This window comes from Eretmochelys imbricata, chromosome 28, assembly GCF_965152235.1.
Source record: "Eretmochelys imbricata isolate rEreImb1 chromosome 28, rEreImb1.hap1, whole genome shotgun sequence".
NCBI classification, from domain to species: Eukaryota; Metazoa; Chordata; order Testudines; family Cheloniidae; genus Eretmochelys; species Eretmochelys imbricata.
Genome location: NC_135599.1, coordinates 3,959,817 through 3,986,706, shown reverse-complemented (window position 1 = coordinate 3,986,706; position 26,890 = coordinate 3,959,817). Strand labels below are relative to the sequence as shown.

The 26,890-nt window shown below is 52.2% G+C and overlaps 2 protein-coding genes across 4 annotated transcripts in view; one reads left to right on the top strand and one right to left on the bottom strand.

The window, feature by feature from the left end:
- The window catches only part of LOC144258246 (uncharacterized), a 640,730-nt gene that overhangs the window by 580,220 nt on the left and 33,620 nt on the right, over positions 1-26,890 (top strand). The gene's annotated exons all lie outside the window — the stretch shown is intronic.
- LOC144258251 (uncharacterized) lies at positions 1,966-22,600 on the bottom strand. 3 transcript variants are annotated; one of them, XM_077806673.1, is made up of 6 exons: positions 22,326-22,440; positions 19,671-20,156; positions 16,551-17,391; positions 15,753-15,879; positions 10,678-10,791; positions 6,706-10,317 (listed from the first exon to the last, which is right to left on the bottom strand). In XM_077806673.1, the coding sequence occupies exons 3-6, from the start codon at positions 16,758-16,760 to the stop codon at positions 8,603-8,605; spliced, it is 2,166 nt and encodes a 721-aa protein (XP_077662799.1). In that variant the 5' UTR covers positions 16,761-17,391; positions 19,671-20,156; positions 22,326-22,440; the 3' UTR covers positions 6,706-8,602. The 3 variants fall into 3 exon arrangements, with proteins under 3 accessions (XP_077662798.1, XP_077662800.1, XP_077662799.1); XM_077806672.1 differs by lacking the exons at positions 16,551-17,391; positions 19,671-20,156 and adding an exon at positions 1,966-4,000 and having other exon boundaries at positions 8,713-10,317; positions 22,326-22,600; XM_077806674.1 differs by lacking the exons at positions 15,753-15,879; positions 16,551-17,391; positions 19,671-20,156; positions 22,326-22,440 and adding exons at positions 1,966-4,000; positions 12,262-15,732 and having other exon boundaries at positions 8,713-10,314.

Here is a 26,890-nt window from a genome sequence, read left to right as displayed (position 1 = left end):
TCCCCGTCCCCCCTCTTGAGCCCCCTGCCTCCTCCTGATCCCCTCTCCTGACCCCCCTGTGCTCCCTCCTGTGGCCCTGTCCTGATTCCCCCCCAGCCCACTGACCCCTCCAGAGGCCCCCTAATTGCCGACCCCTCCTAACTCTCTGCTCCCCCTCCTGAACTCCCTCCCCCCTCATGAGCCCCCTGTTCCCCACTCCTGGCTCCCCTAAGCCCCCTGCCCCCTCCTGAACCCCAGCTGCCCCCTCCTGAGGTCCCGTCCTGATTCCCCCTAAGCGCTCTGCCCCCCCAAGCCTATGCCCCTCCTGAGCCCCCCAAGCACTCTGCCCACCAAGCCTCCTGACCTCCACTCCCCCTCCTGAGCCCCCATCCCCATTCCTGACCCCCCCGAAGCTCCCTGCCCCCTCCTGAGCTCCCCTCCTGAGCACCCTGCCCCCACCTGAGCCCCCACTCCCCCCCGACCTCCCTCCTGAGCCCCCATAAGCGCCCTGCCCCCCTGAGCCCCCACTTCCCCATCCTCATTCCCCAATGCCCTGCCCCCGAACCTCCTGCCCTCTCCTGAGCCCTTCTCTTCCCCCCAACCCCCCCACCTGAACCCCCTCCTGAGCCCCTGCTCTCTGCTCTTGAGTCCCCAAGTCCCCTGCTCCCTCCTGAGCACCCCTCCTGAGCTTCCTGCCCCCCACCCCCTCCTGAGCCTTCGCTCCCCGTCCTACCCCCTGCCCCCCATTCTGAGCCCCCTGCCCCCCCTCCTGAGTGCCCTGCTCCCCCCTCCTGGGCTCCCCTAAGTGCCCTCCTGAGGCCCCTCCTGCCACCCCGCCACCCCTCTTGAGTCCCCTGCCGAGCCGCCCTACTAAGCGCCCTCCTGCCCCCCTGCCTCCACTCCTGAGCCCCTCTTGAGCCCCCCTGCTGAGCCCCCTGATCCCCCCTCCTCAGCCCCCTGCCCCCCCAAGCCCTTCTCCTGAGTCCCCCCTTCTGAGCCCCCAAGCACCTTGTCCCCACTCCTCAGACCCCTTTTCCCCTCCTGAGACCCACTCCCCACTCCTGAACCCGTTCCCCCTGCTCCCCCCGCCTGAGCCTCCCCCTGAGACCCCTGCTCCCACTCCTGAGCCCTCCCCAAGCACCCCAAAGCACCCTGCTCCCCCCTCCTGACCCCTGCCCACCCTCCTGAGCCCCCGCTCTCCCCTCCTAACCCCCCTCCTGACCCCACTCTTGAGCCCCCACAAGTGCCCTGCCCCCCCGAGCCCCCCACCCATCTTGAGCCCCCCTCCTGAGCCCTCCGGTCCCGCCTCCTGAGTCCCTGAAACCCCCTGCCCCCTCCTGAGCCCCCCTCCTGACCCCCCTGCCCCCTCCTGAGAACCCCTAAGTCCCCTCCTGAGCCCCCCTCCTGCCCCCTGCCTGCCCCTGTTCTGAGCCCCCTGCTCCCCTCCCAAGCCCTCTCCTGACCCCCTGCCCCCTCCTGAGCCCCCGCTCTCCCCTCCTGAGTCCCATCCCCCCTTCTGAGCCCCCTGCTGCCCCCTCAGCCCCCTCCTGAGCCCCCCAAGCCCCCTGCTCCCCCCTAAGCCCCCTCCTGAGCCCCCTGCCCCCTCCAGAGGCCACCCAAGCCCCTTCCCCCCCGAGCCCCTGAGCCCCCTCCTGAGCCCCCCAATCCCCCTGCCCCCTCCTGAGGCCCCACCTCCTCCTGAGCCCCCTACTCCACTCCCTGCAGCCCAGCCCCCCAATTTCCCCCCACCCTACTCCCTGTAGCCCATCACCACTCCTGAGCCCGCCGCCCCCTCCTCAGCCCCTCAACCTGCTCCCTGCAGCCCATTGCCCCTCCTTAGCCCCTGTCCCCTCATGGACTGATCCCAGCCCCTCAACTGATCTCCTGGCTCCCCCGCCAGCCCCCCAGCACAGTCCCCCTGCTGGTGCCCCCCCAGGATAGAGTCACCAGCACTAGAATAAAATCCAACTCTGTTTATTGGCGGGTCGTTCTGGTTTTACACCCCGAGACGCAGGGCGGGTCGGACAGAGAGACCGACAGCCCCCCTGCCAGGCCCCTACAGAAGCCATCGGTGCCCCCCTCCCAGACCCAGCCGACAGTGGCTCCTGGGCGAGCCCAGTGCAGCAGGGCCTGATTCCGGGGGTGGGGGGGAGAACTCCCTGTGCCCCCCTCCAAGCCCCTCACACCCAGCCCCACTGAGACGCCACCAGCTCCGGGCACCAGGGGGCGGGTGCCAGGATCCCAGCCCTCGGGGCGGGGGGGGTCTCTGTGTTCGGGGGGTCTTGCCTGCTAGCCCCCGAGACAGGAGCCTGGGGGAGGGGTCTGCCTTGGACATGGGGGCAGGCAGGGTGTGGTCTGTGGCACTGGGAGCTGGAGGTGGAGAGAAAGTGGGTTGGACTGAAGGGGCAGGAATGGGGGGGGTCTCCCCCCAGTCTCCCCCCCACCTTTTCCTGGGACCCTGCCCAGAAAAATGCCAGGCTGAGCCAGGAGGGGCCACTGTGCCACCCCTGGGGGCCATGAGGGGGCTAGGCCCCACTGAGTTTTTGTGAAGCCGGGGCCCCATATCGCTTGGCTGGATCCCTGTTCCTCTCCCCCCCCCCCGCCCATTGGTACAAACTGGTGGGGGGGCCAGTTTGGGTCTGGTGCCTTCAGGGGCCGTTCTCCCAGGATCCCACAAACCAGTGTTCCCCCCTGCAGCCCAGCATGCCCACCATTGGGCAATCCCTCGCACACTCAGCCACAACCAGTGTGCGAACAGGCTCACGCTCAGTGCACATTCACCTGTGTATCTCACACTGACACAAACACTCATTACACACACACACTCCTCCAATACTCCCGCTCACAGATCACACACACACTAAAACACACACACACACACACACACAGACACAAATGCATGTACACACACACACACACACACAGACACAAATGCATGTACACACACACACGCACACACACGCACACACAGACACAAATGCATGTACACACACACACACACGCACACACAGACACAAATGCATGTACACACACACACACACACGCACACACAGACACAAATGCATGTACTCACACACACACACTAAAACACACAGGAATGCACACACAGACACAAATGCATGTACACACACACACAAAAACGCACACAGACACAAATGCATGTACTCACACACAAAAACACACAGGAATGCACACACAGACACAAATGAATGTGCATGTACACACACAAAAACACACGAATGCATGTACACACACACAAATGCATGTACACACACACAAATGCATGTACACACAAGAATGCACAGACACAAATGCATGTACACACACACAAAAACACAGGAACGCACACACAGACACAAATGCATGTACACACACACGAATGCATGTACACACACACAAATGCATGTACACACACACAAATGCATGTACACACACAAAAACACACAGGAATGCACACACAGGAATGCACACATACTCTTCTCAGCTCCCCCCCCCCCCCCCCACTCACTGACCTGGGTACTGGATGCGGAAGACATGGACGGTGCCGTTGCTCAGTGCCACGGCGAAGTGCCCGTCCCCGGTGACGGTGGCCACCTGGGCTCTCTCGCTGCCGTGCCGGGCGGTGAGGAAGGGCCCCAGCGCCTCCCCGCCCGGCCTGAATGCTGTCACCTTGTACAGCTCCCACAGGGCCACGTACAAATGGCCCCCGTCGTCGGCGCAGACAGCCCCCGGCTGGCACCGCTCCTCGCCCGGCTCCGCCAGCAGCTGCCCACGGCCGTCAAACGCCACCCCGCTGCACCGGTGCCAGTCCGAGGGGCCTCACCAGAGCGCATCCACGCCAGCAGCTCATGCATCGGCAAACAGAGCAGTGCACGGTGGGTGGCTATCCCCCCGTGCCACCGGCCGCAGGGTCTTTTGGGAAGGGTTTGCAGGGTCCCATGGGCCTGCGCAGCACCAGGAGGCGGGTTTCTCTGTCCCTTCGTTCCGTGGGCATCCGACTCGATCGCCAGCTGCTCTTCACCTGCAATGAGCGTGGCAGGGGAGAGACCGTGTGTGTGTGGGGAGAGACCGTGTGTGCTGGGGGGGACTGTGTGTGTTGGGAAAGAGCGAGTGTCGGCAGGCTATAAGTTCAGAGAGCTGCTGGAAGCAACCAGTCCTGAGGCAGGGGGAGGGGGACACCCCTTTACTGAGGCAGGGGGAGGGGGACAGCCTCAACGTCAGCCCCCACTTCCCTCACTGGATCAACACAGCAGTCTCTCTCTCTCTCTCTCACACACACACACACACACACACATTGCTGCCTGCCTAGCTCTGTGTTAGGGGTACCAGAACAGGGGGGTTTCGAGGGCCCCACACTCTTTACCAGCTGTTAGGACAAAATGAGGGGCCATTGGGGGATACTAGTGGAGACCAGTTATGGTAATATAAGGAACAGCAGCGTTTACACGAGTGCTTTCTTGCTTTAAGTTTACCTCAAAAAGCTCTTGGCCTTTCACTGAGGTGGTTTTATTTGGTCACCAAAACAGGGCAGTTTTGTCACCAGAAGTGGCACTGAAGTGTGTACACCAGCCAAAAGCTGCTGACCAAGGGAGCATAGGGTAAACACGCAATACCGATTTTCCTATCATGCTTTCCGATTGTCAACACATTTTTTCCCGACAATACGCTGCAGGCTCTATTGGAATCACTGATGTGCTGGAGATATGAGTGGGAAAGGGACTGTCTGAATTGTCATGGCACGAAATGAACAATCTACAACAACGTCACTAACCACAGACATACTCGAATCAAGAACATAAGAACGGCCATACTGGGGAAGACCAAAGGTCCATCCAGCCCAGTATCCTGTCTGCCAACACTGGCCAATGCCAGGTGTCCCAGAGGGAGTGAACCTAACAGGTAATGGTCAAGTGATCTCTCTCCTGCCATCCATCTCCACCCTCTGACAAACAGAGGCTAGGGACACCATTCCTTACCCATCCTGGCTAATAGCCATTCATGGACTTAGCCTTCATGAATTTATCCAGTTCTCTTTTCAACCCTGTTATAGTCCTAGTCTTCACAACCTCCTCAAGCAAGGAGTTCCACAGGTTGACTGTACGCTGAGTGAAGAAGAACTTCCTTTTATTTGTTTTCCCATGAATTTCATTTGGTGGCCCCTAGTTCTTATATTATGAGAACAAGTAAATAACTTTTCCCTATTCACTTTCTCCACACCACTAATGATTTTATACACCTCTATCATATCCCCCCTTAGTCTCTTTTCCAAGCTGAAAAGTCCTAGCCTCTTTAATCTCTCCTCATATGGGACCCGTTCCAAACCCCTAATCATTTTAGTTGCCCTTTTCGGAACCTTTTCTAATGCCAGTAGATCTTTTTGAGATGAGGGGCCACATCTGTACAAAGTATTCAAGATGCTGGCGTACCTTGGATTTACATAGAGGCAATATGATATTTTCTGTCTTATTCTTTATCCTTTTTTTAATGATTCCTAACATCCCATTTGCTTTTTTGACTGCCGCTGCACACTGCATGGATGTCTTCAGAGAACAGTCCACGATGACTCCAAGATCTTCCTCCTGATCAGCTGTAGCTAAATTAGTCCCCACCATATTCTATGTACAGTTGGGGTTATTTTTCCCAATGTGCATTACTTTACATTTATCCACTTTAAATTTCATTTGCCATTTTGTTGCCCCATCGCTTAGTTTTGTGAGATCTTTTTGAAGTTCTTCACAGTCTGCTTTGGTCTTAACTATCTTGAGCAGTTTAGTATCATCTGCAACCTTTGCTGCCTCACTTTTTACCCCTTTCTCTGGATCATTTATGAATAAGTTGAATAGGATTGGTCCTAGGACTGACCCTTGGGGAACAGCACTAGTTACCCCTCTCCATTCTGAAAATTTATCATTTATTCCTACCTTTTGTTTTAATCTTTCAAAGGAGGACGAGGTAAAGAAGTAATGTAAATGCATAAAACACAACAGAAAACTAAGGTCTGGTCTACACTAAAGACATTTTTTCGGATAACTATATTGCTCAGGGGTGTGAAAAATCCACACAGCTGAGCAACACGGTTACATAGCCCTAACCCTCTGTGTAGATAGGGCTACAACAGCAGGAGAGTTTCTCCTGCCAACATAGCCACCACCACTTGTGGTGGCTGGACTACAAGACCGACAGGAGAGCTCTCTCCCATTGGCTTATAGTGTCTGTAATACCAGTGCTAGAGAAGAGCAGCTACATCAGCTTTATTGTGTACCCATCGCATCAGACACAAAACCATAGAATGGGGGCTCAATATGCATGTATCCTGAAGTCTGAAATTGGAGCCTGACAAATTCATTGCCTTGTTGGTTACCATCATTTCTACAGCCTGAAAGTCCTTATTACCCAATCAGGCAGCCAGTTTGGGATCCACGGGGAAGGAATGTCCTATGAAGCACTCTCTCTTTGCATCCAAACAGGGAAGGATGACTGTTCTCAATCTAACCGTGGCATCCTTTGGAACTGTAATCAGTGACACTGCACTAGGAAGTGGAGTCGTACAAACAATTTTCCTTGGGTCATTGGTCACCAGAGCTTCCTTCACTGGGGTGGAAACCAAGAACTGGGTGTGGACTCTTTCAACCCCAGTTCTTTGCAAATCCTTGGCCTTGGTGAATGTAAAATTTACACTTCTCTGAAGTAGAATCCTTTACAAAACCACTCAAAATCTCAGCAGTGTTAGTGAGGAATGGCTTCCCAAACCATGCCCAGCTTTTCTTTAATTCGGTAGCACAGGTCCAGGCAATGGACTGGATACAGGGCTGGATCAGAATCTCCATTAGTTACCAGAGCTGGAGTTTCTATTCAAAAATAGCTATTTTTCTGAATCTATTACATTTTCAACACTGATTTCATTTTACACACATCTTCAACACCTACAAAGGATAAATTCAACAAAAAACTCACTTCTATTTCCTCAACATCTTCGTCATGAAGGGTTGCATTTCCCATACCATAAGATTAGCTAGGAGAGATCTTCTGTAGGGCCTAGGTTACAAGTGCTTTGGGAACCAAACACATGGGCATTTAGCCTAGTTCAAAATCACTTACCATTGAATTCTCTCCCCAGATCATCTGAGACAATATTCTCTTAAACAATTGAACTACACTGTGACCATATGCACTTCCTTCAATTAGTTGGGGTTCTGCTGTTCACCGTTTCCGAGTGGAGATTTTAAAGCACGGCTGTGTCTTTGTTAGCATGTCCAGTAAATTGGAGAGTTCTCTCTTATTGACAGAACTGCACGTGAACCTTCTCCATGTCATCATGGAGGGATGGAAAAAAAGCAAAGCTAAAGTGATAAATGAGGACTTTATCAAACGGTCATTTGTCTTAAATTCTCCAATAATTCTGGGCTACATCCTGTCAGAACTGAATACCCAATTGGGTGGCCAAAAAGCCTTCAGGAAAGATAGAAACCCACATCACAGAGAGAGAGAGAGAGAGAGAGAGAATAAATGACAATGAAAGTGTCAAGTGAAATTCCAGAGCAGGTTACATTGGATTATTCAGAATCAGAACAAGAGATTCTCCCATCACATTCTCCTCTGATCCATTCAAACCTGCTTCACTCAGCACTGTCTCAATGGTCAGTTATGTTATTTACAAAAATTTTAGTATCCTAGCATCCCCATAATGAGGGGAAAACAGCCACCTTGCCAGAAGTGGCTTTACCAATAGATGGAACCTGGGATTTAAACTCCAAATGATCACACTGTTTGGGATCCATTTGAATTCCCCTTCCAGGTCTTTGACACTTTCATCTCCAGTCATAGCAACTCTGATATAGGATTAAAGAAGTCAAAGCATCGTCTCCAAGCGCAGACAACAGAGAATGCTTCATCACTGGGGAGTGACAGCTCAGTGGTTTGAGCGTTGGCCTGCTAAACCCAGGGTTGTGAGTTCAATCCTTGAGGGAGCCATTTAGGGATCTGGGACAAAAATGGGAGTTTGGTCCTGCTTTGAGCAGGGGGTTGGACTAGATGACCTCCTGAGGTCCCTTCCAACCCTGATGTTCTATGATTCTATGATCACATGACACTTTGAGAAGTGGAGGGATACAATGTGATGAAAATAAACTCTGCCTGGCTCAGACAGGAGGTAACAGTTCTGCAGTGATGGGGAAGGAGGGAATCTCTGAGAAACCCCGTCTCCTTCCAGTGTCACAGAAGCTGAAATTACACTTTTTTTCCCGCCCCTGCTCCTCTTCATTTACATGTAATTTGAAAAGTTCCCAATATAACTGCTCCTCAGCACAACCCAGAGCAACGTGAGAACTGGCAATAATAGAGTCACCAATGATACAGATTTAACAATAACTTTGCAATAGGAGGAAGGGTATAAATGTGATGCTCCCTGGTTCCTGATAGGAAGGGCACACTCAAATTACTTATGGGACAATAGAAAGGACAAATGGGTCCACCACAAAAGAGGGCGAACTGCAAAAGGCAAAAATGGCCCACTCATATGGACAAGTTGAGGGATAATGGTACTGCAAACAGCTCAAATGGCTTTAAAAGTTACTGTGTGTGGGAATCAGGAAAAGTATTAAAGGGAAAAAAAGTACAGATAGCCCTAGAGGTTTTTATGTGGTTGATCTCCCTTGCAGATTCTCTGATGGCTAACATGTGCTGAGTGCCGAGAGAAGGTATTCCCACACTCAGTGCATTCATAGGGCCTCTCACCTGTATGGATTCTCTGATGAACAGAAAGGGCTGATCTTTGAGTGAAGCTTTTCCCACACGCACTGCATTCGTAGGGCCTGTCCCCTGTGTGGATTCTCTGATGAACAGAAAGGGCTGATCTGTGAGTGAAGTTTTTCCCACACTCAGTGCATTCGTAGGGCCTCTCCCCTGTGTGGATTGTTTGATGACTAATAAGGTGCGAGCTGCATTTGAAAGTTTTCCCACATTCACTGCATTTGTAGGGCCTCTCCCCTGTGTGGATTCTCTGATGAAGAGAAAGGGCAGATCTGTGAGTGAAGTTTTTCCCACACTCACTGCATTCATAGGGCCACTCTCCTGTGTGGACGCTCTGATGACTAATAAGGTGCGAGCTGCAATTGAAGGTTTTCCCACACTCACTGCATTCGTAGGGCCTCTCCCCCGTGTGGATTCTCTGATGGTGAAAAAGGCGTGACCTGTGAGTGAAGCTTTTCCCACACTCACTGCACTCATAGGGCCTCTCCCCTGTGTGGATTCTCTGATGAATAGAAAGGCCTGAGCTTCTAGTGAAGCATTTTCCACACTCAGGGCATTCATAGGGCCTCTCCCCGGTGTGGACTCTCTGATGGTTAAAAAGGCCTGATCTTTGAGTGAAGCTTTCCCCACACTCACAGCATTCGTAGGGCCTCTCCCCTGTGTGGATTCTCTGATGACTAATAAGGTGCGAGCTGCGATTGAAGCTTTCCCCACACTCACGGCATTCATAAGGCCTCTCCCCTGTGTGGATTCTCTGATGTTGAAAAAGGCCTGATCTTTGAGTGAAGCTTTTCCCACACTCCCTGCATTCATAGGGTCTCTCATCTGTGTGGGTTCTCTGATGTTTAGAAAGATGTGAGCTGCTAGTGAAGCTTAACCCACACTCACTGCATTTGTAGGGCTTCTCCCCTGTGTGGATTCTCTGATGAACAGAAAGGGCTGATCTGTGACTGAAGTTTTTCCCACAGTCACTGCATTCGTAGGGCCTCTCTCCTGTGTGGATTCTCTGATGAGTAATAAGGTGCGAGCTGCGATTGAAGGTTTTCCCACACTCACTGCATTCATAGGGCCTCTCCCTTGTGTGGATTCTCTGATGTTGAAAAAGGCCTGATCTTTGAGTGAAGCTTTTCCCACACTCCCTGCATTCATAGGGTCTCTCATCTGTGTGGATTCTCTGATGTTTAGAAAGGTGTGAGCTGCTAGTGAAGCTTTTCGCACACTCACTGCATTTGTAGGGCCTCTCCCCTGTGTGGATTCTCAGATGAACAGAAAGGCTTGATCTGTGAGTGAAGTTTTTCCCACACTCAGTGCATGTATTGCTCTTTCCCCTGAGGATTTCCTGCTGTGTTGTGGTTTCCTTGAGGCCCTTCTGAGTTCCCCAACAGGAAATAAATTTACCCACTTTCTCCCCTGGCTGGTTTCCTTGCTCTCTTTCTGGTCTGTGCTGAATCTCACAGGATTTTCCCTGCTCATGACTCCTGAACACATTCTGGTTTGGTCTTTGCGATAAGTCTCTGTGTTTATCCACTTGCTCAACATTTTCCTGCTGAGAATTCTGCTCCTCTTTCTCACATACCATTGCATCACCTGCTGTGGCAGAGACAGAAACCCCAAACAGGGATGGAAAGGGGAAGACCAAACCAAAAAGAGTGCTGAAGACAGGTCAAATAAAAATCAGGGACTGAACTCCCCCAAAATCTTCCCCCAAATAGGAGAGAAGGGGGATCAATTCAGCCTTCACATCCCATTCCAATTCTCAGGGGAAAGGGAGGAAGCTACTGCCTGGTGTCTGCTAGGATCTACAGAAAGCCATGAGTTATATTTACCCTGAGGATACAACCCCTGCTAGGGACAATAATGAAATGAGAGACCACCCAAGGGCTTTTTAGGACATCCCAGATGTCTCCTTGAAGCACTTAAAGATTCTGAGTTGGTTTAATGTTTCCTCACCTGTGTAGGGTGCTCTCCGGATCTCTTTTTCCTCCGAACCCTGGAGGTCTGGGACACATGGCTCTTCCCCTTGTTCCAGCCAGGAGATCACATCAGGTTGGGAAACTGGAAACCCTGCTCAGATGAAAGAAAACAAAGGAGTTCAATTGGTTTCATAAAAAACATTCTATTAATTTAACTCCAGTGCTTAGTGTGACCTGGTGTGCCATGGGCAGTCCTCACTGAAAATGCCAAGGTCAGGGGAGGCTGAAAAAGGGAGAGCAGATGCTCCTAAAACTGGTGATTAACACTGAAGTTAAATTCACCGACCAGTCACAAACAGTGCTTCCGATCACCCACACTGGTTATCGAGAAGCTGAAAAAAGAAATCACACAGCCCCCTTTATTGCATTCCAGTTCTCTGACTCCCAATCAACACCTAAGTCCAGTATAGTGAGAGGTTATTTAAAAACTCTGCGCAGATAGACAAAATGTTCTTCTGACCCCAAAGGGTCAGCCACAGTACCAGGTCACTATAGGTTTGGATCTTACCCAAATAACATGCTGCCAGCCAAACCTTTAGCATCTAAACTAAAGGTTTAAATGAAAGACAGACAGACAGAAAGTTAAATGGAACAAGCAGTCAGATACATTCCGAAATGAATATATCAAGTTCTTAGCAGTATTGGTGAGTTGCTGGCTTGAAAGTCCGTCTGGAACGCATCCACAGCTTGCATGGGTCATTCAGTCCTTTGTTCAGGCTTCAGTTTGTAGCGAAGTTGGTCCAGAGATAGGAAGAGGGATTGAAGACAAAATGGAGATGATACAGCTGCCTTTATATTCCTTTTGCCATGTGGCTTGTACTTCCTGTGTCCCAAACACAAGCTTTGCAGCACATGGCATGGAAAGGCCTTGGAGTTCTCAGTACACAGGCATACCCCTGCATGTCTTGGTGACTCAATAGGTGTATCCCCTTGGTCCTTTCCACAGGCTCATTGTACAGCTGATGACCCTGGATGGACCATCGAACAGGCTAGGCAGTGCTGAGGCCAATATGTCTGGGTGTGTCACCCAGAAACACTGCACAAATCTGGAAATGCAGATATACCCTACATATCTATAACTCACAATACAAAGGTGATACAAACAGAACCAAAATTATCATACTTGAAAAATCATAACGTTTTCACTTACACCTTACATGGCATATCTAGCACGATTCATTGCAATCTTATCATATTAGTGTTAATAATAAAATAATAACAACATGAAGTGTCTCAATTCCATACAGTGTCACACTCAGTAAACCAGTGAATTCCCAGGTCCTTTAAGATGCCAAACAATGCTTATGAGGGATTGAAATCCCCACATATCTGCTGGGAACACACACAGACAGACACTGTGTCCGTCTGTACCCCTTTGTTCACTCTTCTAGAAAATGATGATGAATTTTGTACACAATCTGGCTTGTGAGGTATCATTTGAAAACGCATAATCGACTGAATATTATCCTCCTGTTAAAATGTGTAGCAACACTGAATGTAAAGTTATGAGATTTTATTGTGTGATATTACTGAAAAAGTTACAATTCTGGGGAACACTCACAGACCAGTTCCTCAGAGACAGCAAGGCAAACAGCTGGTCAAACAGCCATTCTCCGGCTGGGGTAAGGTGTGAAGACGACATTTACATTCCACCACAGGGACCACTTGAAGCTCATATCCATAACAGACAGCCTGTCACCATGACTAAGCTGAGAGCTGAAGTTGTTTCTAGTACAAAGGACTGAATTACAAAAAGAGGTGAGGAAAATGCTTGAGACTCTCTCTCCCCCCTTTCCCTCTGCTCATGACAACTCCTGGAAAACTGAACTTGGGCAGTAGGGGGTGAGTTGGGGGAGTCCTGGCTGAAAGGAGAGTCAGCCTGTCTCAGCATATGGTTAGAGAAACATTTGCTTTGAATCCATTTTAGCTTGTTAAGTTAGACGTTAGTTTGTGTTTTATCTTGCATTTCTTTTGTAAACAATTCTGACTTTTATGCCTCATTACCTGTAGTCACTTAAAATCTTTTTTTTTTTTTGGTAGTTAATCTTGTTTTATAGTTTTATCTAACCAGTGTGTTTGGATTAAAGTGTGTTGGAAACTCCATTTGGGATAACAAGGCTGGGGCATGTCATTTTCCACTGATGAAATGACAGACTTCATATGAGCTTGCGTTGTTCAGTAGAGGGCTGGACAGTGAAAGATGCACATTTCTGGAGGAAAGTCTGGGTCCAGAGAATTTTCTGGGGTTCTCCGGTGCTGCACTGTAATTTGTGAGTCACTGTCTATCAGCACTCAATACTGTGTAGCTGGGAGCGAGATACGTGCTGGAGACTGTGTGTTTGTGATGAAGCGGAACTGTTCTTAATGTTTCCTCTGAATATTGTGGGGGGTGCCTCAGTTTCCCCTATGCAGTTCTTAAGTATCTAGGGGGTGGGATAAGGGTTATCGTTGCAGAGCCCTAGAGGGCAGGTATGTGCAGGGGTCTGGACACAGAGAATAGCCAACACCCTGTTTCCTGGCAACTGATGGCCTGGGCCCTTCTCTCTGCAAGGTGAGAGCTAAAGGGTTGGAGAACAAAGGAATCAGGTGATTTCCTGGCCCGGAAAGGGACAAAGCCCAGAGGAGGAGGGGCTGGAGGGGGAGGGAGTTTGGGGCTGGAGGGGGACATGGAGGGAAGTACAGATGTGGTTCTCTGGCTCACTGCCCCTCAAAATAGGCCCAGCTACAAGCTCTGTTTTAGACTACGTTCCTGTCATGTAATAAACCTCTGTTTTACTGGCTGTCTGAGAGTCATGTCTGGCTGCAAAGTTGGGGTGCAGGACCCTCTGGCTTCCCCAGGACCCTGCCTGGGCGGACTTGCTGTGGGAAGCACACGGAGGGGCAGAGGATGCTGAATGCTCCCAGGTCAGACCCAGGAAGGTGGAAGCTGTGTCCTGAAGACAGTCTGCTCACAGAAAGGAGACTTCCCCAGAATCCTGACTGGCTTCGTGGGGAGCAGTTCCAGAGCATTGCCCAGGGACTCCGTGACAGTGTTAACTGCCCAGGAGTGGCTGTTCTCACAGTAAAGCAGTGTAAAAGGCACCCCAACTTGGGGAACTGAGGGGACACAGCAGTTCACCAGTACAGATTGTACTGTGGTTAACGTCACAGACACTCAATTTCAAAGAGTCTCCTAAAACACACAGAAAGTAAATCCATGTCCCAGAAATTGAAGACTCCAGACAGACGGCAAGTCTCCCTGGCACTGCTTTTTGCTGACACAGAGGTCCAGAGACAATGAGAAAGTCCTGGGGAAGCTGGGAACAGTAAGCATGGGCTGGTGGGTTTCAGTGGAGAAAGGGAACAGGAAGGGCAGGGATATTACTGAATGCAGGATCTCAGCAGTCCTAGATGTCAGGATAGCACATATTACAGCCCATTGGAAAACATAATCACAACTATACATACAAAATAATGGGGTCTAAATTAGCTGTTACCACTCAAGAGAGGGATCTTGGAGTCACTGTGGATAGTTCTCTGAAAACATCCACTCAGTGTGCAGCGGCAGTCAAAAAGTGAACAGAATGCTGGAAATCATTAAGAAAGCGATAGATTATAAGACAGAAAATACCATATTGCCTCTATATAAATCCACGGTACGCGCACATCTCAAATACTGTGTGCAAATGTGGTCGCCCCATCTCAAAAAAGATCTATTGGAATTGGAAAAGGTACAGAAAAGGGTAAAAAAACTGACTGGGGTGTGGAACAGCTTCTGTATGAGGAGCGATGAAAAAGACAGGGACTTTTCAGCTTAAAAAGGGACAAATGGGGGATATGAGAGAGGTCTATAAAATCATGACGGGTGTGGAGAAAGTAAACAAGGAAGTGTTATTTACTCCTTCTCATAAGACAAGGACTAGGAATCACCAAATGAAATTAATAGGCAGCAGGTTTAAACAACACACAGTCAACCTGTGGAACTATTTGCTGTAGGATGTCATGAAGGCCAAGACAAGGGTTCAAAAAAAGAACATGATAAACTCACAGAAGACAGGTCCATCAATGGCTATTAGCCAGGACAGACAGGGATGGTGTCCCTAACATCTCTTTGCCATTAGCTGGGAATGGGCGACAGGGGATGGATCACTTGACGATCACCTGTTCTGTTCATTCCCTCTGGGGAACCGGGTGCTGGCCCCCTGTCGGAAGACAGGATACTGGGCTAGCCGGACCTTTGGTCTGACCCAGTATGGCAGGATTTATATGCTAGGGAATCTAAGGAGTCCAGTGCAATGGGAAGGAGTAGGAAAATCCCTGGCTGTGGAGAACACTGGGAAATTAGAAGCAATAATTCAGGAGCAACAGACTCTAATTAGACTGGAAAAGCAGAATGTGAAAAATGAGAATTGGGGTCATGTGACTTTACAATGAGGGACTAAAAAATCTAAGATGCCTGCAGAGAAGAGAGATTGTGGCTTTTACACATGGCGATGGGGGGGGGGGGGGGGGAAGGGCAAGACTCTCCATGTATCAAGAAGCTTCACTACCAACCTAAGGCATTTTCACACACTGGGGTACAATCCAGATCAGTGAGGAGTTGTGTCATCTGTAATCCTGGGTGAGACTCAATGTTCTGCTGCTGGAGCTCCCCTCTCTGGATACCCCCCGCCAGCATTCAAGGACGCATTGAGTGTCTGCGTGATCAGTAACCCTGGACCAGCAGCTCTGACTCCAGCAGCCTGCTTGTTTCACCCCAAGCACATTCTGGTCTGGGTGGAGTAGGCACAGGGTTTCAGAGAAGGCCAGAGGTCGGAAGCTTCTGTTCACTATGCTGAACCTGACCCTCCGTTTTACTTGAGCAAACAGGAGATCTTAGACACCGTGTGATACTGCTCCTGTGCTCTGTTCCCAAAGCGTTCTGCAGCAGGGGAGGGTTGCTGGTCGTGTGTGTGTCACTGGCATGTTGGGGTGATGCTGAAACAGGACACAGCAGAGGTGGCATTGTGGGGGTGGCCTAAACCATGTCTCTTCATTTCCCCTTCCAAGAAATGAGGGGACAGGAATCCTTACCCAGCGAGATCACATTCTCATAGTTCTCCTGCATGACGTCTCTGCAGAGGGCTCTCTGAGCAGGGTCCAGCAGAGCCCACTCTTCCCTGGTGAAATACACAGCCACCTCCTTGAAGGTCACCAGCCCCTGAAAGAGCAAGAGTCCCACATTCAGTACCTGCTGCCCCACTCACAGCCCCACTAGTCGTGGGGGAGAGCAGCCAATCAAATTGGAGCTCCGGGAGGCTCGCTGTCAAAAGAGTTCCAACCCCCCACAACGCTCAGAGCATCCAGGAAACACCAGGGTGAGGGGACAAAGAGAGAGCCCCTCCTCTCTCCCAGCTGATCCATCACACACCTACTAGCCACAGACTGATACGGGAGATGGAGCCCTTAGCAGGGTCCAGGGAGAGCTCCCTGGTAGGAAGCCCAACACCCCGCTCATTGTGAGGAGCTGGATATGAGGAAGGGGTATCTCCCCTAAGTCTGACTGGTGGGTGCCCCCAACATATGTCTCAGCAGCCACTGGTTAGTCAGGTCAGGCTCCAACGCTATGAGTCTGGTCAGTTTTCCCAGCTCCATGTAGGTGAGTTATTTTCTGTTTCACAAATGAGGGCATTTCCACCTCCGAACCTCATGGGTCTGTTCCTAGAATCTAGGCCACTTATTAAACAACTCCCAGCAGCTTTGCCACCCTCTCTCCTCCTCACTTTCTCCACCATGGGCATTTCCTGCCCCACTCCAACCTCCAAACCAGACGGTGCAAACCTTCCCATCTCCAGTGTATTTGCTGTCCCTCTCCCTCCTTCAGGAACCCACCAGGAACCCCCCGATAATCCCTTCATGACCTGGCTCCTCTGCAGTCATTTCTCTCCCCTGTCCCACGGGAGGATGGGATGAGCTGGAGCGAAACATGGACGTCATTCTGCAGCCTGGCTGGGTGAGAAGGGACATTCTGGACGTTTCAGAACAGGCTTTAGTTAATTTCACATCACGATTCCCCCAGGCCCTTTCCCTGCAGAGAGACATACCTGCTGCAAAAATGCTTGATCACTTTATTACAGTGTAGACCTGGCCCCTCTTGCTAGGCTAAGCCCACAGAGAATATTTTAACCTCCCTTCCCTCACCCCGTAACAAAGTCTCTGAACACAATGCTAGAAAAGAGCAGAACCAAAGGAGTCACTGTGGGGGATTCCCTCGGACATGGACCCCAGGGCAGCCACACCCCAGCAGGGGGAATATGGAGTCAGGAACTGGCTTTTCCTCTTTCTGATCCTTCCCTGGGCAGAATCACTTTCCAGTGAACAAGAGATGCTGCAATACATATGTCTGGGTGGACTAGAAAGCTGGAAATCTCTCTCCCCACTCATTTCTACCACTGCCCCTTTCAGTCTCTCCTTCCCCTGCCCTCTCTCCCTGCCCCTCTGGCTGAGAAAGTCCCATTCCTAGGTTCTTTGCTCTCCCATGCTGGATTTACTCCTGGCAATTGCTAATGGGAGGAGAAATGAGGAGGGGCTGTTTGTGGAGAGTCAATTTCATGCCAGTTCCCAGCACTTTCCCTGAGGTCTTTCAGTTACCTGGAGTCCGTGGCTGAGAATTTAGCATTAACGGGCCCAGGACTGCCCTACGGTGCTAGTACTGGCTGGAGAAAGGCATCACCTCGGCCAGACAGAGAAGAAGGTTTAACATCACTTCACAGCACAGAACCCCCACTAGGGGAGAAGCAGCTCTGAAGCCTGGTCTCCCAGATCAAAATGGAGGCTGCAGCGTGTGACCCAGGGAGCTGAACCCCAATATCCTGAGCAGAGAGGGACAGAGCGTTTGAGCAGCCTTCCCTCCTTTAGCTCTATGGGGAGAGCAGCGAATGAGAGCACCTCCTCACAGGGAGAATTGCTCATCTCATTTGGCCCACTGTCCATCTGGAGTCACTCCTTGTCTTTTCATGCAGTGACTCTGGAGTAACAATGGTCTCAATGAAACCAGATTTCAGAAACAGTGAGTCCAGAATACTGTGGAAGAGATCATTGTGTGGCAATGCTAACCCCCTTCCCACCTCCCTCACCCCACAGATCTAGGACAAGGACTCAGGGAACGAATTTTCCCCACAGAACCGGAAGTTCCTGCAGTTTTCAAGAGAGGAGAAAAGCAAAATCGGTGTTTGATAAGTGGATAGAAAGTTACCACAGTGACTGGGCATGGCTGAGAAATGACAGGCAGTGCTTGGAGCCAGGATTCTGACACAAGCTGATCAGGGAGAAGGAGCATGGTTAGTAGCAGCCCCCACAGCCAGGGTCCCCCAGACACCCCCCAGTACCAAGAGCCCAGCCCCCCTTGCCAGGATGCCACAGATATTCCCAGGGACCCAGCCCCCAGAGTCCATGACCAGGTACCCCAGATGCCCCTCAGGGCCCCAGCAGCCAGGGAACCCCCACCAGACCTTCACTGCAAGCCTCAGAATCCCAAAGGGTTCCCTCACCAAGAGCCCCCAGCAGCCAGGGGACCCCACCCCAAAGGGACCCCCGCACTGGGAACTCAGCCTCTCACTGCTTGCCTGGGATTCCCCCACTGCCTGCTAGGACCCCTGCCTGTCCTCCATCAGGATCTGCCATGCCGTTTGCCTAGGACCCCCTCCTCCTCCCAGCGGGACCACCTGATGCTTTACAGCAGGACCCCTCACGCTGTTTGCCTGGCATCCCCTGATCTAGCACTGGAGATTCCACCCTCCCACCTCTGTGTACTGGGCATGGCAACGATCCCAGGAGCCAGCGGGTGAAGCTCAGACATAGCCCTTTGCACAGCACCAGGCACCATCTAGCCACCTGCCCCAACTCCCCAAGAGTCGCCCACCCCCGCTGTTTTGTGGCCAACAGGCCTCCTGCAACACCCACCTCCAGGACCCATAGCCTTAGCGCTGGACACATCAGAACTACCTCCTGAAACCCCAAACCTCCAGAACCCACCAACCTGACTAGGGTACCCCCTGCCCAGTCACCCAGAGGCCTCCCACTACCACAATGCCCCTTCAGCTCCAGCTGCAATCTCCCCACACAGACACGCATTCCCCCCGCCCCCCAAACAGTGTTAGCTCATAGAATATCAGGGTTGGAAGGGACCTCAGGAGGTCATCTAGTTCAACCTCCTGCTCAAAGCAGGACCAATCCCCAACTAAATCATCCCAGCCAGGGCTTTCTCAAGCCTGACCTTAAAAACTTCCAAGGAAGGGGATTCCACCACCTCCCTAGGTAACCCATTCCAGTGCTTCACCACCCTCCTAGGGAAAAACTTTTTCCTAATATCCAAACTAAACCTCCCCCACTGCAACTTGAGACCATTACTCCTTGTTCTGTCATCTGCTACCATTGAGAACAGTCTAGAGCCATCCTCTTTGGAACCCCCTTTCAGGTAGTTGAAAGCAGCTATTAAAACCCCCCTCATTCTTCTCTTCTGCAGACTAAACAATCCCAGTTCCCTCAGCCTCTCCTCATAAGTCATGTGATCCAGACCCCTAATCATTTTTGTTGCCCTCTGCTGGACTCTCTCCAATTTTTCCACATCCTTCTTGTAGTGTGGGGCCCAAAACTGGACGCAGTACTCCAGATGAGGCCTCACCAATGTCAAATAGAGGAGAACGATCATGTCCCTCGATCTGCTGGCAATGCCCCTACTTATACATCCCAAAATGCCATTGGCCTTCTTGGCAACAAGGGCACACTGTTGACTCATATCCAGCTTCTCGTCCACTGTCACCCTAGGTCCTTTTCTGCAGAACTGCTGCCGAGCCGTTCAGTCCCTAGTCTGTAGCGGTGCATTGGATTCTTCTGTCCTAAGTGCAGGACTCTGCACTTGTCTTTTTTGAACCTCATCAGATTTCTATTGCCCCAATCCTCTAATTTGTCTAGGTCCCCCTGTATCCTATCCCTGCCCTCCAGCATATCTACCTCTCCTCCCAGTTTACTGTCATCTGCAAACCTGCTGAGGGTGCAGTCCACACCATCCTCCAGATCATTAATGAAGATATTGAACAAAACCAGCTCCAGGTCCGATCCTTGGGGCACTGCGCTTGATACCGGCTGCCAACTGGACATGGAGCCGTTAATCACTACCCGTTGATGTAGCTAGCTTTCTATCCATCTTATAGTCCATTCTTCCAGCCAATACTTCTTTATCTTTCTGCCAAGAATACTGTGGGAGACCATATCAAAAGCTTTGCTAAAGTCAAGGAACACCATGTCCACTGCTTTCCCCTCACCCACAGAGCCAGTTATCTCATCATAGAAGGCAATTAGATTAGTCAGGCATGACTTGCCCTTGGTGAATCCATGCTGACTGTTCTGATCACTTTCCTCTCCTCTAAGTGCTTCAGAATTGATTCCTTGAGGACCTGCTCCATGATTTTTCCAGGGACTGAGGTGAGGCTGACTGGCCTGTAATTCATAGAATCATATAATCATAGAATATGAGGGTTGGAAGGGACGTCAGGAGGTCATCTAGTCCAACCCCATGCTCAAAGCAGGACCAATCCCCAATTTTTGCCCCAGATCCCTCAATGGCCCCCTCAAGGATTGAACTCACAACCCTGGGTTTAGCTGCCCAAACCACTGAGCTTTCCCTCCCCCCAGGGCCTCCTTCTTCCCTTTTTAAAGATGGGCACTACACAGTCACAGTGTGTGACAAGTGGATAGGATGTCATCACTGCCCACTGCTGGCCATTCACACAGGCAGAAGGAGCCCTGGGGGATGCTTCTTTAACAGGGTAATGGAAGGCATGGAGGGCCAAAATAGGTAAGAAATTTCCATGCCCTGTCACTAGCAAATAATAGCCACCAGGGATCCACCCCAGAAGTGGCTACATCTTAGCACTGTGGGAAGCAACCTCTCACAGAGACCATTTGTCATGGGGTTTGGGATACTTCTGAACCCACGCTGCACTCTGAATGACCTCCTCATCTGGTGCCAGCTGGAGAAAAGAAAAGGGTCCAGCCAACTCTCCTACCAGCAGCTGACCCCCCAAACAGGGGGAGGCCTCTGGCTTTGATGTGTATTAAATATGTGGCTGGTCTCTTTCATAGGCAAACATTTAGCAGACGTAAAGTGGGGAAAAAATGATTCTCAAAGAAGGGGGGATGATCATCACTGGGCAATTTAATCCCCAGGTTGGAGAACGACTCAAGGCAACAGGTTCCCTCCAAGGAAGGAGAAGTTGCAGGGATTTAGGAACATGTGGAAGAGCCCCAAACCCAAGAGGATTGTTAATTGACATTTGATAATGACATAGAAAGAGGCAAAACCTGAGATAGGAAATCAATGTTCAGAAATGAATGAGAAAAAGGGTGGAAATCGGAGGGATTTTGAATCCATTTTTGTAAATTAGAGAGAAGAAAATGGAAAATCAGAGAGATTTTATATCAGTTGTTGATATGAGGCAAAATTGGAGCGTGTTTCACATGAATATTTGATAAATGAATAGAGAGAACATGGGCAACATTGGCAAGCATTTTATATCCATGTTCAAGAATCTGACAAAAGATGTAAATCTGAGATTTTCTTAGTATTTTATAATTAGAGAGACAGGGGAAAATCTCAGGGCATATTCAATTAGAACTAGACAAAAGTAGGGAAAATGTTTAGGGTATTTTATATGGATCTTTGAGATTTGCAGAAAAAAGTGTCAAACTATGCAATTGAAAACATGAGAGAAAAACACCAAGATCGGAGGGGATTTTATATTGCTATTAAATAATTAAAGGGAAAAGAGGGACTGTTTGAAGGGATTTTATATGACAGTCCAATACATAAACAGAAAGTGATGGCCCCCCCACCATTCACGGGGGCAGCAGGGAGCCCTCTGAGGAGCTGACTGAAGAGGGCAAGGGAGGGGGAGCTGGGTGTGGCAGTTCGGGGGCAGCAAGTGGGACTGGGAACCCGGGGTCTGGGGCAGTGCCCATGGGGGACACTTGCTCCTCCCTTCCCCGCCCTGGTAGAGAACCGGCATCTCCTCCCACCCCCACTCCAGGGGCAGCCAGGTTTTGAGGAATGACTCCGGGCAACAATTTCCCAACTAAACAAGGACAAATCGCTGCCGGTAAAGTGGGTGGGAAAATCCCCTCATTGGAGGAGATTTTAAAAGGACATTTGAGAATTAGGGAGAGACCGGGGGGGGGGGGGGGGGAGGATGAGGAGAGACGAGAGAGCGGATCATTTGAGGGAAAGGGGGGGAATCGCCCCGGAGTTTGCAGCCACGTGTGAGATGCTGAGAGAGAAAATGGGACGAGCCGGAGGGAATTTGTATCGGGGCTGAGAGGCGAGTGGCACAAACAGGGACAGGATCCAATTAACTCCCCCCCTTCCCCCGCCCCCACTTCCCCCCCGGGAATTTCCTGGCTGCACAGAGACAGTTCAACCCCCCCCGCCGGACACCCCCCTCCCCCCAGGGGACCCCCCCGCCGGGCCCCAGTCTCTGCCCTCCCCCATCCCAGCGGGGCCGGGGGCAGATCCTGGCGGCGGCTCCGCTGGGGCTGAGGCAGCTCCGAGGTTTCTCCCCGGTTCCCCGGGGGCAGAGAGTCGCTTCCCCCCTCCCGGGGTCTCTCACTCACCGGGGGGCTCCGGCTGCGGGCAGAGCCCGGGGCTGCCTGGGGGGCTGGTCCCAGCTGCAGAAAGCCCCCCCCGGCCGGGCACGGAGGGGTTAATGACGGGCCCCCCAGCAGAGACGGGGGGGGGGCAGAGCTGCTCAGTCGCGGCTCCCAGGTCATACGGAGGCAGCAGCGGAAGTGACGTTGTTCTTCAGGGAGGATGAGCAGGGCTCCCACAGAGCATGCGCAGGAACAGCTGCTGAACCTCTCCCTTACCTGCGCCGGAGACGGTAGAACCCCCCCCCGCAGGCTAGGAGAGGAAGTTTCTGAGTTCCCAGGAGCGGAAGTGACGTTGGGCAAGGGGGGAGGAGGAACCCGGCTGTGAAGGCGCGCGCGGCGCTGCGGCTCTGCCTGGCTCGTGCGGGGCAGTTGGAGCCTCTCACGGACTCGGAGGAGGGTTTTGTGTCTCCCGGCTCTGGGCATGCGCAGGGGAAAAGTTGGGCATGCGCAGAAGCAGAGCTCACCCGCGGCGGCGGGGCCGGGCTGGGCCAAAGGGTCTGTGTCGGGGAGACCTTCATTCACCCCCCCCCCCCCCGAGCCCCGCTCCCGCTGGGGCCGCCCCGGGCTCCGCCCGCCCCACTGCGGAGCTGCAGCTTCCAGGTACCGGAGCGAGCCCTGGGGCTGGGCGGTGACTCTGCCCCAGTGTCCGGGGGGTGGACCAGCCCCCCCGGGGTCCCTGCGTGGGGCCGGGCGGGGGGGGAGACCTGGGGAAAGGGGCGGAGGGAAAATGTCAGCCCAGCCCAGACATGGCGGGGGGGGGAGAAGAGCCGGGGCCCCCCGAGGGGCGGGGAGGGAAAGGGGGGGCTGAGATCCCCTCGGCTTTACCGGCCCCCCCCGCTCCCGCCCTGCCCCCTTTCTCTCCCGGCAGCGACGAGCAGCAGCCCGGGTAACCCCCCCCCTTCCCCCACCTCCCTGAGACGGGCTCTGCCCCCCCCGGACCCGTTTCCTCCCCACTTCACCCGTGGCCAGTTCAAATCTCCGCCTTGGGGGGGGCGGTCCCATCATTTTACCTACAGTGACTTGTCCCGGTTTAGGGGGGATCGTTCCCCGGAGTGATTTCTGAAACGGGCAGAGCCCCGGGACAGGGACACGGCTGGGGGGGGCCGCGCTCTGCTGGCCACAGAAAGGCCCAGGAAGGGGAGGGAGGAACAAGATAGCTCAGTGGTTTGAGCATTGGCCTGCTAAACCCAGGGTTGTGAGTTCAATCCTTGAGGGGGCTGTTTAGGGCTCTGGGGCAAAAATTGGGGCTTGGCCCTGCTTTGAGCCGGGGGTGGGACTAGATGACCTCCTGAGGTCCCTTCCAATCCTAATAGTCTATGTTTCAACCCCCAACCTTGTTGTGGTCACTTAGGACAGGGGCTAGGGTGTCCCCTCTCCGGGGACGCTTTCCTGCCCCACTGATCATTACATGCAGTTGAAAGCAAATAATGTATTCAACCAAAATCAATTTTTAAAAATAAGGAAAAAATAGGAAAGGTTAAAGGAAAACACATCACCCCACTCCGTGGAACGGGGACATCACAACCAGTGTATCTGGAGTGCCAGGGAAGTTCAGTCTGTTTCTCCAAAGTCCGAGGCTCCTTCTGAGGCCCTGGCTGTGCTGCAGGGATGCTGCGGCTCGGACACTCGCTCTGGCGGTGGCCACACGCTCTCAGGCTCTAGGTGGCAGGACCCTTCTTCCCAGCATCGCCACCGCCCTCCCCCCCCCCAGTCTGACCTGCAAGGCCTCTTGGCTGGGGGCATCTCCCTACGCTGGGCCCGCTGCCCAAGGTCCCCCTCAGTGCACCCGGCTCCAGACTGTTCCAGCCCCAGCTCCACCACTGTGCCACAGCTCCAGTTCCACTCTTCCTTACCGCTGCTGCTGCTCTGCCTCCAGCTCCCTGGGCTGCTTCTCTGGCCCCCCTGGCTCTGGTTCCTGCAGCTCTGCTCCCCACACAGGTCTGACTCTGCTCCCAGAACTGACTTGCTTCATGGGCTGCTTTCCTGGCCCCTCTGGCTCTGGCACAGCTCTGCTCCCCAGCCCAGCTCAGGACCCTGCTTTCTTCTTAGCTTGGCCCCACTCTGTCTGACCCAGGCAATTCCAGCTCACACGGAGGACGGGAACCCCAGGCCTCCTGACTAGCCTGGCCCCCCTGTCACTCAGGCTGACCTAGAGCATTGGCCTTTCCCCATTGTTCCAGAGGACTGTCAGTCTCAGGGTCCTGATTTCCCATCGACCCTTCCCCTTTCTTTTGGTACTGGGAACTAGCTAACCAAAACACCCCCACTGAGTTTTAGTAAGGGGACTACAGTCGCCTTACATATGAAAACTTAAAGTTGTAAGAGACAACCATCTGAAACCCAGTAATACTACAGTACTTTGTTCTGTGACTACAGAGGTATTAACAGAGCATTGAACATGAAATGATCTTTAACAATATGTTCTCACTACTTACATTAAAGAAATCCATTCCACCTTGGTTTAGTAGAGGGACCTCTGATTGACCAATAAGAATCTGGTGTTGCAGGTCCCCATACTGCAATCTATATTTGCTTCTCCCTTGTCAGTGTAGCTTTTATTTTGGTGAGTTTTGCACACAGATGCAGGAATATGGACTTGAGCATCCAAAAGTTTTGTAGCCATTGTTCATCAGCCCAAACCTTCATTATTGCAGAAGATTTTTGCCCTTGGGAGGGATGTAAGATGACACAATATTAATACACACACTGAATATTTGTGAGTCAACTTCTACACACAAGCAATGATGTGTGAACATGGGACACTAAGGGCTGGATTAACAGTCAAAATAAATGCAGCAAAAGGCAATCCTCATTGCTGGATCAAATGCAAAGGAATTTTTGAAAACAGGACAGGATATCAGTTATACTGGAAGTCATATGACCAAACAAAATAAATTTGTGCTATTAAAAGAAAAAGAAAGGTAGAATTAAAAACTCCTAATTACAAATCAAAGTACAAAAACCATACCAAGTGCTATAATAGAAACACAGATGGAATTCCTAAAACCAATAACTACTTAATTTTTTTTGATGAGCATTAGCTATTAAAATAAGAAATAAAGAGCACCATGACATGCATTGCACAATGATAACACAGATAAATGACAAAGTGTTCAGAGTAATAAGAGTAATAGAAATAACATTTTTAAAGGTGCAAAACTAATTAAAATGGATTACAAGGAAGAGAGCACAATTCAGGGAATCACAGCAGCAAATAAGACAAATTTGTGAACTGTTATGAGACTTCATGTAGACATACAATGATAAGAGACTCTCTTAAATACCCAAAATGTGTTTCACAGAGTTTGAGGGAACGGAGGTAATTTATTTCACTCTATCAAGTCTCTGTAGCACTAAAGTAGCACCAGGGACAGCAGGTTTTTATATTTTTTGGCGGCGTCCAGAACAGGGAGGGGGTTTGGGGTCAGTCCTGGGTTTACAATGGTGCCAATGGCACTGTGGCACCAGGCCCACACTGGGAAGGGGCCCATTATGGACCCCTCTAACCAATCCACACAGCCGGATCTGGCCCCTCACCTCCCACTGGGGCTGGCTATTGTGGATGGGGGGAGGGGGATCAGGGTGTGGGAGAGTAGGTCTCTAGAGGCTCTGGGGGGGGGTGCTCAGAAGTGGGGAAGGTTTGCATGTTTTTGGGGAGTGGGGGGCACTGGGGAGATTTGTGTGTGTTGGGGGGCTGTGCAGTGGGGGAGATCTATGTGTGTCAGGGTGCTGGGAAGTGGGGGGGGGGTCTGTGCGGTTGTGGCAGTGCTGGGGCTGTGTGGGGCGGGGCACTGGGCCGTGAGGGGATCTGGGGGGGGGGCGGTTCGAAGGGGGGGGGGGGCTGCAGCAGGAACGTGGCCCCGCAGCACTGGGATAAGATAGGTCTGAGCACGGACAGTCCAGGGATGGGGACCCCAGGAACCGGCCCCCTGCTCCGGGGCTGACATGCCGCGTCCTGGGAGGGGAACTAAAAACGCCCCTGCCCCCGCCCCGCCCCGCCCCATAGTTGCGAGCACAGCAGCGGGCTCATCCCACGGGGTAACCATGACCCCCTCTCCCCCTCCGGAAACGGGGGCTTTGTCCCCGCACCCCCCGACTTTTCCCCTTCAGCCCCTCTCCTGCCGCTCCCCACAGTAGCTTGATCCTCCCCCCGGCCAGTAAATTTCTGCCCCTGCTCAGCCCCTGCCACCCGCCCCCCATCCCTTGTGACCCCTCCGAGGAGCAGGCGGCCGCGCGGCAGGACAAGTGAGGACAGAGAGCGGGCCGGGGCGACAGCGAGGGTCACTGCGCATGCGCAGTTCGGGTGAGCCGAGCCAGCGTGGGGGGGAGGGGCCAGCAGCGGAAGGGGCGGGGCCTGTGTCGCTGCTGGGTGGTCGCGCGCTCTCCGGGCAGCAGGTGCTGGGGGGCGCTGTGGAGCTAGAGCCCTTGTTCCAGGCGGTGCAACTCCCCCTCCACCGCTCGGCTGGCCGCGGGGCCCTCCGTACCTGGGCTGGAGAGGCCGGAGGCGCCGCCCCGGGGCAGGCTGGGAG

Excerpts from the sequence above, each read along its gene's own strand:
- LOC144258251 (XM_077806672.1), bottom strand. The coding sequence starts at position 22,481 with ATGACCTGGGAGCCGCGACTGAGCAGCTCTGCCCCCCCCCCGTCTCTG. Across the intron at positions 15,880-22,325 it reads CCCGCAGCCGGAGCCCCCCG|GGGCTGGTGACCTTCAAGGA; the intron begins GTGAGTGAGAGA and ends TTGCTCTTTCAG. Across the intron at positions 4,001-8,712 it reads TCATCAGAGAATCCATACAG|GTGAAGAGCAGCTGGCGATC; the intron begins GTGAGAGGCCCT and ends CGCTCATTGCAG.